General features: G+C 44.8%; 1 protein-coding gene across 1 annotated transcript in view; it reads right to left on the bottom strand.

Moving 5' to 3' along the window:
* LOC120028302 (protein jagged-1b-like) overlaps positions 1 to 7,473 on the bottom strand; it is a 47,166-nt gene extending 39,693 nt beyond the window's left edge. Inside the window, exons 1-2 of the mRNA XM_038973501.1 lie at positions 6,682 to 7,473; positions 684 to 1,019 (exon numbers count right to left, since the gene is read on the bottom strand). Of these exons, the coding sequence (XP_038829429.1) occupies positions 684 to 1,019; positions 6,682 to 6,831 (486 nt within the window). The 5' untranslated portion in view covers positions 6,832 to 7,473. The remainder of the gene's footprint in view (positions 1 to 683; positions 1,020 to 6,681) is intronic.
* Between the last annotated feature and the right edge of the window lie 4,598 nt (positions 7,474 to 12,071).

The following is a 12,071-nucleotide window of genomic DNA, read 5'->3' as shown; positions in this document are numbered from 1 at the left end:
TAGAACAACATATTTGTGAGCAGCAGCAATATACAAACCTATGTGAGCCAGAACCAACAGACTTGGACAGTCTTTAGTCAGGGGGCTTTTCTATCCCCCCTCAAGCCCTCCACTCAACCTCAAATTCCTCTTTCATTTTATTTGCTGTTTCTATTTTTCCCTCTTCCTGTATTGTTTGGGTCCTCCTTATGGGCGACAGAAGACGAGAGAGAGAGAGAATTGGATTATCGATGGGTCTAATGTGCGATTAATAGGCCTGCTCTTTAATGAATGCACGAGTCGTAGCCCCCAGCCTGGACTCCATATCTGATACAGACACATTCAAGTCGATACACGAAGTCAGACAGAGAGGAGCGATATCAGGGACTTTAACTGGGCAAAAACGCAACAGGGAAGAGTTAAGGAGGAGAGAGAGAGAAAGGGATGGATAAAGAGAGACAGGGGGAGAATGAGGGAGAGAGGAGAGAGAGGAGGGAGAAAGAGCATCACCTCAGCATCGCACCCAATGCCCGTGTTTAGACAAGTAGAAAACTGCTACTAGTTTGTGCAAATAGTAGCAAAGCCTCTTGACTGAATGCTAAGAGCTAGTGTCAACACTGTCGCAGGTCTCTGTGAGTGTTTGCCTACTTGAACCGCGACGTGTTACCATGGTAACCACATTGTAGCTACACTTCTGTACTCACCGGCCAGGCGTATTTGAAGGGAATGACAATGTGTCCTGTAGTGACATCCCCTCCTCCTCCTCCCCCTCCTCCGTCGTGACCTCGATGACGGAGGGACTGGGTGTTGCCTCCCAGGACGGTGGTACTGCCCACCCCGAAGGTGCAGGCTCCGGTGGGGACGACGCGGGCCTGGTACTCCTTGAGGCAGGCCTTGAAGAAGGTGTCACACTGGTCCCTGAGAGAGCAGCGCTGCCCCCCGGTGGCCTGGAGGTCACAGCACTCCCCACTCTGCAGCACACCTTGGGGGTTCTGGAAGTGACGGATCTGCAGCTCAAACATCCCCACTGCACACACAGCCTGGAGAGAGAGGGAGACAGGAGAGTTAGGATGAGTTATAACTCACACACACACACACACACACATCTACAGGAACAAAAACATATGGTTCCCGATGTCATATTTGTTGAAAAAACGTTAATGAATGTGATGAATACACCTGATCAATGGGTGGAGTATCGCATTTCATCCCAGTGCTTTCCAGCGATGGAAATATATGGATAGCATTCCCTCTCTCGTTCTCTCTCTCTCTCTCTCCCTGTCCCTCTCTCTCTCTCTCTCTGTATCATCTGCTTCATTAAGGTTAGGAAAAACAACTTTGATTCACACCCCTTCCTCCCCACAGCGGAAGAAAAATCGAATCCCTTCATCGCAATGGAGAGACACGCCCCCACTCCAGCAATCTCTCTCTCTCTCTCTCTCTCTCTCTCTCTCTCTCTCTCCCTCTCTCTCTCTCTCTCTCTCTCTCTCTCTCTCTCTCTCTCTCTCTCTCTCTCTCTCTCTCTCTCTCTCTCTCTCTCCATATCTGTCCATTTATCTCCCTCTATCTGTCTCCATCTTTCCCTCCTAGCTTATTTACCCTCCTCCCTCCCTCTCTCTCTTTATCTTCCTCTTTCACCTCTCCCCTCCCCTGTGTCATGCACTTCCTACACCTCTCCATCTAGCGCCTTCCTTTCTTTCTTCTCCTGTATCAGTACCCCTCCCTTCTTTTCTCTCCCTCTCTCCCCAGTGGGACTCAGACACTGGGAACCTGGCCCCGGTTTCTCTGTCCTCCTCCTCCCTTCCTCCTCTATCTGGGAACAAGCTGTAACTCTTGCCCTCTCTCTTTCTCTCTGTACCAGCACTTCTTCTCTGCAATTCTTCTTTCATCTCTCTTTCTCCCTCTTTCTCCCTCTCTCTGTCTCTCTCGTTCTCTGTCTCTCCCTTTCCCTTTTCCCAGAGCCTATAAAGCATATTCTTCTCAGCTGGTTGCAGAAGGGGACAGACAAGCTGGTAGAGCTAACAAGCCCCCCAGAGGGACAGGTGTGTGTTTGTGTGTGTTGGTGTGTTATATAGCAAGGAAATAATGGTTAGGATTTCTAACCACTAATAAAGCACAAACCACACACATCAAACACATGTCACATACACACAAGTCACACACACACACGTCACACACACACACGTCACACACAATGAAGTTATGCAATAACGAATAACGGTGTAATAGTCTTGACAACCTGACTAAAGCCAGTAAGAAGAATAGCTGGTAAGTCAGCCCATTGTGCTGTGGTATTCTGTCGCTCACCTGCCCCTGTACCTGGGCTAAGGGGCTAAACTCTCCTACATCAAACAGCCTGTGGAGATACAGGCCCACTCATCACTCTGTATCATCCTTTCTTCCTCTCTTCTTTCCCTCCCTCTCTCAGCCATTCCGGGCATACCTGGGTTTCAGCGCTCCATCTGACCGCTCCAAGCGCTCAGCCTCGAGCATCACCATGGAGAGCTGTGGTAATTAAGTCCCCAATGAACCCAAAAACAAGGTGAGACCAGGACCACAACCTGACCCTGGATGAACCCGGTTGGATTGTACACTGACTAACACTATTGTTAAAACCTCTTAGATGTAATGGCAAAATGTAGATTTCCGCCTAAATAGACATACCCAAAAGTAACTGCTATTCATGTGTAATTACATGATTCTGACGTGCCAAAACGTATTTTTAAGAAGACATCTGGGAGATGAGGAAATGATCAGAAGATAGATAATAGTTACATAGTTCAGAATACACAAGATCAAGCACACACAAAATAACCGTTTTTTCCCCTTCATTTTAAAGTAATCTTTCATTGACAAGCTTTAAGTGAATTATTTATGCCCAGGGCTGGATGCACATCAGACGGCTTCCACAAAATGTGAGCAATATCAGAGAAAAAAAATGGGATTGATCGACCTAACAACTAGAAATGGACAGATGTTTTAGTAAGGGGTGTCAGGTGTGGACACGGGACGTTTCCAAGTGTCCCTAAACCTCTCCAAAGTGGCATATGTCTGTAAATGAGATAATTCCAGTGCTATCACATATTTGCAATCCCTAAATGCTATTTGTTCAGTATAAAAACACAATTTCTACCATATCAACCTCACTCAAACATTGTGGTGTTATGAGGTATCCGGGGTACATTCAAGCGTCCTTTCAACCTCTCCAAAGTCTCCAAATGTGGTAATTACACTGTTTGTGCACGCACTGGATATGCCTAAAAAGTTATTGTTCACTATAAAAAAATACATTTCTACAACACCAACCTCTCTCAAACATTGTGGCGGTGTCGGTGGACATACAGGGGATATCCAAATGTTTTCAGCATATTTCTCATGCGCAAAGATATAGTCACTCGGTCGATGTTCGATATTCGTTGCCATTAAGTCACACATCATCAGGTAACATTGGAAACAGGCTAGATTTGTTCCTACCAACCTAACGATTAATGTCATACCACCTTTGTAGCTATAGCTCAAGCACAGAGCAAATGGAAGCTTACCGTATAAAAGGATGGCTGTTTGGTGAAAACGTTGAGTAAAATAAATAAATGTACTCTCGGGGATGGTGATCAAAAACGGTAGGTCACAGGTAGACAAATAAGACATCCTCATGATCTGTGGAGTCTTCCGGTGTGAATCAACGTATTAGGTCTTTATTTTGTTTATGCTTCACAAAGCTAACCCGAATATAGGTAACAGCCATCTTTAAATTAGGTCTTTGGCTCGGCCTGCCCTTATACATTTGTATGCCCATATATGGTAGTAAGTCACGCCAAAGATTCTAAGGCACAGATCAATAGCCAACATACTCAGCTTTCCGCAGACACCCTGATTTTGCAGATAGGGGCTACCGTTCTCATACCAGACTGAATTGAATAAAACAAAAAATCAAATAGGGGGTTTAAGAGGCTTTAAACACTTACCTTTTAATACTGTTAAATATGGCACTATCTTGACTGTTCTGTAATAACAGAGTAATATCAGGACAACATTATAAACTGTATCAAACAACATGAATATATCATCTTGAATGCTCTTATCTACATTGCACTGAATTTGACACATCCCCAGACCTCTACTGTTACATGTTATAGTATCTTCAATGCTGAAATGGATGCAGTATATCAACTCTCCTGTGCTAATCCTACATTATAAATGTCTCACAGCACAGTAGAAAGGTCTGCATCGTACTGCAGTAGGGGAAGAGAGTGTTATATTAGTGAAGAGCTTCAGAGCTGGGTGCAGAGATCCATGTGGATCTTTCTGTACATTCACATGCCCCAGTGCTACACGGCTGTGGCCGCTGGCCCAACACACACACCCCAGTCCACACACCCCAGTCCAGTCCACACACCCCAGTCCAGTACACACACACACACACACACACACACACACACACACACACACACACACACACACACACACACACACACACACACACACACACACGCTTCTCATTTCACATAAATGCACACACACACAGACACACACACATACACACACAGAACGTCCTGATCTTGCCCCTGCACTGAGGGCTGTGTCACTCCGCCAGTGGGGGGCCCTTTTAGGCCAACAACCATAGCCTGGGGGTGTGTCTGGGAGGGGAAGAGTAGAGAACACATTCAGCCAGCGCTCTACCTCCAGGCTTTCCCTCTTGGTCTGTGTGAACTTGAACTTGAATGTGACAGGCCTATGTCCAATTTGACTGAATGTGAATTGGTTTTCTATGTGGTCATAGTGGTTTGAGTGTGGTATTTTTGAATCAAACTCATTATTACATAGTTATTACAATTATAAGGTAGCCTATAAGGTAGTTCCTCGGCGTACACATCAGTGACAAACTGAAATGGTTCACCCACACAGACAGTGTGGTGAAAAAGGCGCAACGGCGCCTCTTCAACAGCAGGAAGCTGAAGAAATTTGGCTTGGCACCTAAAACCCTCATAAACTTTTACAGATGCACAATTGAGAGCATCCTGTTGGGCGGTATCACCAGCTGGTATGGCAACTGCACCTCCCGCAACCACAGGGCTCTCCAGCGGGTGGTGTAGTCTGCCCAACGCATCACCGGGGGCAAACTACCTGGCCTCCAGGACACCTTCAGCACCCGATGTCACAGGAAGGCCAAAAAGATCATCAAGGACAACAACCACACGAGCCACTGCCTGCACCCCGCTATCATCCAGAAGGCGAGGTCAATACAGGTGCATCAAAGCTGTGACCGAGAGACTGAAAATCAGCTTCTATCTCAAGGCCATCAGACTGTTAAATAGCCATCACTAGCACATTAGAGGCTGCTGCCTATATACATAGGCTTGAAATCACTGGCCACTTTAATAAATTAAACACTAGTCACTTTAATAATGTTTACATATTTTTCATTACTCATCTCATATGTATATACTGTATTCTATTCTACTGTGTCTTAGTCTATGCCGCTCTGATATTGCTCGTCCATATATTTATGTATTCTAAATTCCATTATTTTACTTAGATGTGTGTGTATTGTGTGTATTGTTGTGAAATTGTTAGATATTACTTTTTAGATATTACTGCACTGTTGGAGCTAAAAACACACGCATTTCGCTACACCCACAATAACATCTGCTAAACACGTGTATGTGGAGGCGAAAGAAATGCACACCTATTTAGGCGAAGTGCTGGCTAGCGGCGTAGAACACTTGAAAAATGAAAGGAGAAGCTCAGATGCAATAATTTAATAAGACGCTGGTAAGACCTGACAAGACCAGACGAACGGGTCAACACGTGTATGTGGCCAATAAAATTTGACTTGATTTTGATTTATACTATGCTGGACTATTCCTGGTCGTCTGCAGAGCTTTTACATACTGCAGAGAGAGGATGGACTACATTTATGTGAAGAAAGGAAGGGAGGCACTGACTGTAAGACACGTGAATAAACACACACACACACACATTACAAGCGCACCCATGCAACACACACACACACACACACACACACACACACACACACACACACACACACACACACACACACACACACACACACACACACACACACACACACAGGGACAGACTGACCAACAATTCCCGTGAATCCCCTTTCCCCTTGTGATCATGTTCATAATGTTCACAAGGTTGACTTGTGCGTGTACTGTAGTAGTAAACACATAGAAGACAGCCTTACTCCATCCACAGACACCATAACATTTGGCTTGTTATTTCCCATGAAGGATGTATTTTTACACCATTAGAGCCCACAGGAGACTGTGTTCAGAACATTTCCCTCTGCAGTTCTGGTTCAAACAATGGACTTCGTGGATGGGTCTTCTAGCATATTCTTCAACAGGAAAACAAATCAATTGCAGTGTAATAGTCTTAGAATCCCAATAACAAACATTGGTGTACTGAAAGGTCATGCTTGGTGAAGGTTTTATCATGTAGCCTATAGAAGAAAGGACACGCCCATGGAGCAACAAGTGGATGACCAGACAATTAAGACGCACAACAACAGGTGGGCACCGCGCCATTAGAAGCAATGGTAGACATATTGACAAGAGAAACAGGGAAGTAGAATGTGGGCAAAATTATTGACTATGTGGGAAGAAAACACCGACTGTAAAAGTCAGGGCAGGTTTAAACAACGGCCAAAAATAGCGCTTAATCGGTGCGGCTTACCTGCGGTTGCAGAGCGAGGGCGACGAGACAAATCACGGTCCACTGCTGTCTCCAGCGCCGATCTCTCCTCATCTCCGTCCTGGCGCTGCTCCTCGCACCTCCGCTGCAGCAATCAACCGGCTTTCGTCCGTGCGCTCTTTCTCTCTCCATCTCAACGTCACAGGATCGAGGACAAAAAAACGACGCAGTATCCCCTCTTCTCTATAATATCCCTTTCTCAGCTGTCTTTAAGCGTCAGTTCATCGTTTCGTACTAGGCTTGAGAGAAAGCATTATTGCCTTACTTGTATTGTTCCCCTTGGGGAGTTCCTCCTGCCTGCCCGCCCCTCCTCGACCCCTCTCCCCGGCTTCTCTCTCTCTTGGTGCGGTGTCCAGCGTGGGTCTCTCCTCAGAAGAAAAAAAACCACTCTCACTCCACCAGGTCGATCTTCCCTCCACCTGCCGTTAAGAGGCTTTGAATGTCAGACCTGCTGGCTCCCTGACTTGAGCTCTCATCCCAATTACACTCTCCCTCTGCGCAACGCACTCGCCCTTCAAACTAAACCCATACGCATACACCCTTTCCTTCTTTGCGCAACGGACTCGAATTGATACCCAAATGAAATAGGATCTCCCTCTCTTCCAGTCCAGACTCTACTCTCTCTTGTTTATCCACTGCATACTGCGTCCCTCACTCTTTCCGTAGGCTTTCCAACCCGGTGTGGTCACTTCGCTCAGGGCTACGGATCCGAATCACCCAGGTCCCGGGCAAGGCTCTGTGCGTATCGGCTGTGGGAAAGAACTCGGCGAAAAAGGATGCCAGCCAGTGACGAGAGGCTGTGTGTTTGTGTGCGCGCGTGTTGGAGGGGGGGCGGGGGGGGGGGGGGGGGGGGGGGGGGGGGGGGGGGGGGGGATGCGAGGAGGGTGTGTCCTCGGGCAGGGGATATCCGTCTTCTCTTTTTATGTGCACGCGGTCTGTGCGCTTGCACCCCTGGACGGTTCCCATGGGTTCCCATCGTTGCTGAAATGCCTGTCCTCTCCTTTCCGTCTCTCACCATCTCACAGAGAAATTAAACAAAGGAGTAGGTAGGTATTGATTAAAATGATACTGTTTTAATTACCCTTGTATGAAAAGTGTAACTGCATGAGCAGACTTTTGATAGCCTATTAAAAAAAAAAGGGCATATTGAACCTCTTTTCAAATCACTTCCCTCGCCTATTTGACCATGAAATTAGATATTGTGTAATTCAACTCGACTCTGTAATAGAATAATGGGCCTAACCCCCGTTTCGGGCCTCGGTTAATCCGGTATAGATCAAAGCGCCACGGTGCCAATTAAGGAGGCTATCGGCCACAGCCCGCACTGTCAGTAACTGGTCGGCAAACTGATATAGTTTCTATGGGACTACCTCAGCGCAATTAGGAGACCACTTATTATGGTAGTGGATAATGTATTTACTAACAGAATCCAATCAGGCCTATGTGCAAAACAAACCGGAGAGAGAAGAAAATACACTAAAGTTTGAGAGTGGCCAAACCGGTGGCTGAGCAAAATATGTGGTGTTTATGCTTTGCTATTCTTACACAGCCGGACCGCAGCTGACGATTGGACGTTTTAAATCGTTTGATTATGCGTGTACACGAAAGGACATGACATAACTTCTTCCAGCTCTGACCGTCTCGTGTCTCTGTGTGTGACTGCTTATGCGCATTTACAATTAAACCTGCCTGGACGACTACACACATTCCACGGGTTCATTATACCGTCAACTGTAGTTGCCATATAGCCATAACAAAAGTGAACAAATCATTTCTTCTAAAATACAAGTAAAAAAATAATAAAAAAATACAGCCTACTTACAATAAACTATGTCAAAACAACTCAAAATGTTATATGGTCACCTTCAATTTTGAGTTTATATCCAATTTAATTAAGCATTTCATGCATTAGTGCCTTGACTTTGTCCTCTGCTGTTACATTATAATTTAGGTTAATGTAAAGGTTTATTGATTCCCAAATAGACAATAATGTTCTTGATGATTACCAAGTGTCTTGCTACTACATTTTGGGTAAGATTCACAGTAATTTCACTAAACCTTGATAAAAAAGCAATGATCTTACTTTATGTATTATTATCTTATCTGCTTCATGCTTAACACTTATTTTTTTTAATTGTCCAAGACAACAAGTTTTTTTCCTTTCATTTGGGCTATTGGCTTCACCCCATAAGACATTACGTCCCACCGATGGACAATACACAACAGGCAGTCAAATTGTACTGTTTAAACATAACTAATGACACTTTCAGAAGTTTCTGACCACTGTAAAAATGCTTCAAAACATCCGTTCTAAATGGATCCGTAATGGATCCTCATTAAAGGATTTGAAGTGAAACCTACTCATTCCAATTGCAGGGACACAAAAGTGTCCTGCGGGAGTGGATCATTTGTGTGCCTGCTGCCTCCATCGGACGTGGTAGCCACTGCGAAATCTAACCCTGATTCCCCGTTACGCATGATCAGCACAGAAACTCCCATTTAAAGTTGATAAGGCACACATTCCAATGATAAGCCTGTGCCAAAAAGCGAGAGCACCCACGTCTGCATAGCCGCAGGAAGTAGGGGTGCTGAGAGATGCTGCAGTACCACCTAAAATAAATTATCTCTCACAAAAGTAGTGCACTGTGCCTTTGCTAGTCCTGTATTAGCGGACCAATATACTGCCCAACCAAGCAAATATATATATATATATAAACCATGCAAAAAGGCAGTAACTGCTCATAGCGTGGAACTGAGAAAAATGGCTTTTATTTACCTTGGTTTCACGGTAACCTTATGCAGTTACTGCAAACATGACCCCCATTTTCTCCAAAACACAATACAATAGAGGCAGGATACTTGTCCACATGATTAAACATGTATTTAATGTAGAAAAAATGACATTAACTAATTTTCGACCACATTAGCAGTCACTGCCTTTTTGCTTGGCAGGGCAGTATAGCTGTCTGCAGTGGACAATAAATAAATAAAAACAGTGATGGAGGACACCCAAGCTCACTTGTGGGCACCAAGTGGGAGGCCCCAACCCACCCACAGCTGAAGCCGCTCGGGAGGTGTTTTTTTTTTAGAGTTTTTGGAGTATACCGCACAACCCCCCCCCCCCCCCCCCCCCCCCCCCCCCAGGCATTGTTGCCTAGGCGTGCCATGCCCCGCACCTGAACGCAATCGGAGGACCATGAGACAGACGGGTTGACTGGGTCTTGCTCGGAATGAGGCCAGCCGGGTATATTGGAGAGCAAGGGGGAAGCTGATGGGGGCCCTCCAAAGGTGGATCACGTATGCCAATAGGTCAGGAGGAGTGGCACTGGTAGGAAAGACAGAGAGGGACCAAGGGGATGGATGGTCTAATGCAGGCAGTGAGAACCAGGAATAGGAGCACCACAGCCAATATCTGCCTGCACCATCACTGGGGCCAGGTAAAATAACTAGACCCTCCCCGGAGGGCAGAGGCAGATCCAGAGGTCGCCGGAGCAATGTTCACCTGCCAAGAGTGAGAAACCAGGCGTGGGCGAATTAATACATAAATAATGCACTCATAACCACTTAAAAGGATAAAAATTGCAACAGAATACAGATTTATTTTATTAATTGGTTATGTCCCCTGGATTGACAGCTATTTCCTCTGGTGTGACACCAACTTCATTTCACACCAAGCAAACAAAGCTGTCACACTGTTGGAAATCTCAGGCTGTATGTGTCACGGCCGTTGTTCAAGGAAGACCAAAGTGCAGCGTGGTGAGCGTACATTTCCTTTTATTTTAAAATGTCGCCAACAAAACAAGAAACAAAATAAACGTCTGTGAAGCTTACTAGGGCTATAGTGCCACTAACAAAAGTCAACTTCCCACAATGACAAAAGAGGAAACGGCTGCCTAAGTATGATTCCCAATCAGAGACAACGATAGACAGCTGTCGCTGATTGAGAACCATACCCGGCCAACACATAGAAATACAAAAACATAGAAATCAGAACATAGAATGCCCACCCCAAATCACACCCTGACCAAACCAAATACAGACATAAAAAGGCTCTCTAAGGTCAGGGCGTGACAGTATGGTCCATTTTTGGGTCTTATTGTTAACAGTACAGCCACTCATTTGACAATACAGCTATCCACAACATGTTTGGACACACCTTCTCATTCAGGGGTTATTCTTTATTTTTACTATTTTCTTCATTGTAGAATAATAGGGAAGACATCAAAACTATGAAATAACACATATGGAATCATGTAGTCACCAAAAAAGTGTTAAACAAATCAAAATATATTTTATATTTGAGATTCTTCAAAGTAGCTACCCTTTGCCATGATGACAGCTTTGCACACTCTTGGCGTTCTCTCAAACAGCTTGGCCACTTTAATAAATGGAACACTTGTCACTTTAAAAATGTTTACATGTCTTGCATTACTCTTCTCATGTGTATATACTGTATTCTATACTATTCTACTATATCTAACAATGCTGAACACACCGCTCGAGTGCCGTACACAAGAGTTGCAAAAGTCGGAAGTTTACATACACTTAGATTGGAGTCATTAAAACTTGTTTTTCAACCACTCCACACATTTCTTGTTAACAAACTATAGTTTTGGCAAGTCGGTTAGGACATCTACTTTGTGCATGACACAAGTAATTTTTACAACAATTGTTTACAGACAGATTATCTCCCATAATTTCAGTGGGTCAGAAGTTTACATACACTAAGTTGACTGTGCCATTAAACAGCTTGGAAAATTCCAGAGAATTGTGTCATGGCTTTAGAAGCTTCTGATAGACTAATATATATAATTTGTCAATTGGAGGTGCACCCGTGGATGTATTTCAAGGCCTACCTTCAAACTCAGTGCCTCTTTGCATCATGAGAAAATCAAAAGAAATCAGCCAAGACCTCAGAAAAAAAATGGTAGACCTCAGAAAAAAAATGGTAGACCTCCACAAGCCATCTTTGGGAGCAATTTCCAAATGCCTGAAGGTACCACGTTCATCTGTACAAACAATAGTATGCACGTATAAACACCATGGGACCACGCAGCCGTCATACCGCTCAGGAAGGAGACGCGTTCTGTCTCCTAGAGATGGATGTACTTTGGTGCGAAAAGTGCAAATCAATCCCAGAACAACAGAAAAGGACCTTGTGAAGATGCTGGAGGAAACAGGTACAAAAGTATCTATATCCACAGTAAAAAAGAGTTCTATATCTCCATAACCTGAACGGCCGCTCAGCAAGGAAGAAGCCACTGCTCCAAAACCGCCATAAAAAAGCCAGACTACGGTTGGGGACAAAGATCATACTTTTTGGAGAAATGTCCTCTGGTCTGATGAAACAAAAATAGAACTGTTTGGCCATA

Source organism: Salvelinus namaycush, chromosome 34 (assembly GCF_016432855.1).
Source record: "Salvelinus namaycush isolate Seneca chromosome 34, SaNama_1.0, whole genome shotgun sequence".
Classification (NCBI taxonomy): Eukaryota; Metazoa; Chordata; class Actinopteri; order Salmoniformes; family Salmonidae; genus Salvelinus; species Salvelinus namaycush.
This window is presented reverse-complemented; position numbering and strand designations above follow the sequence as displayed.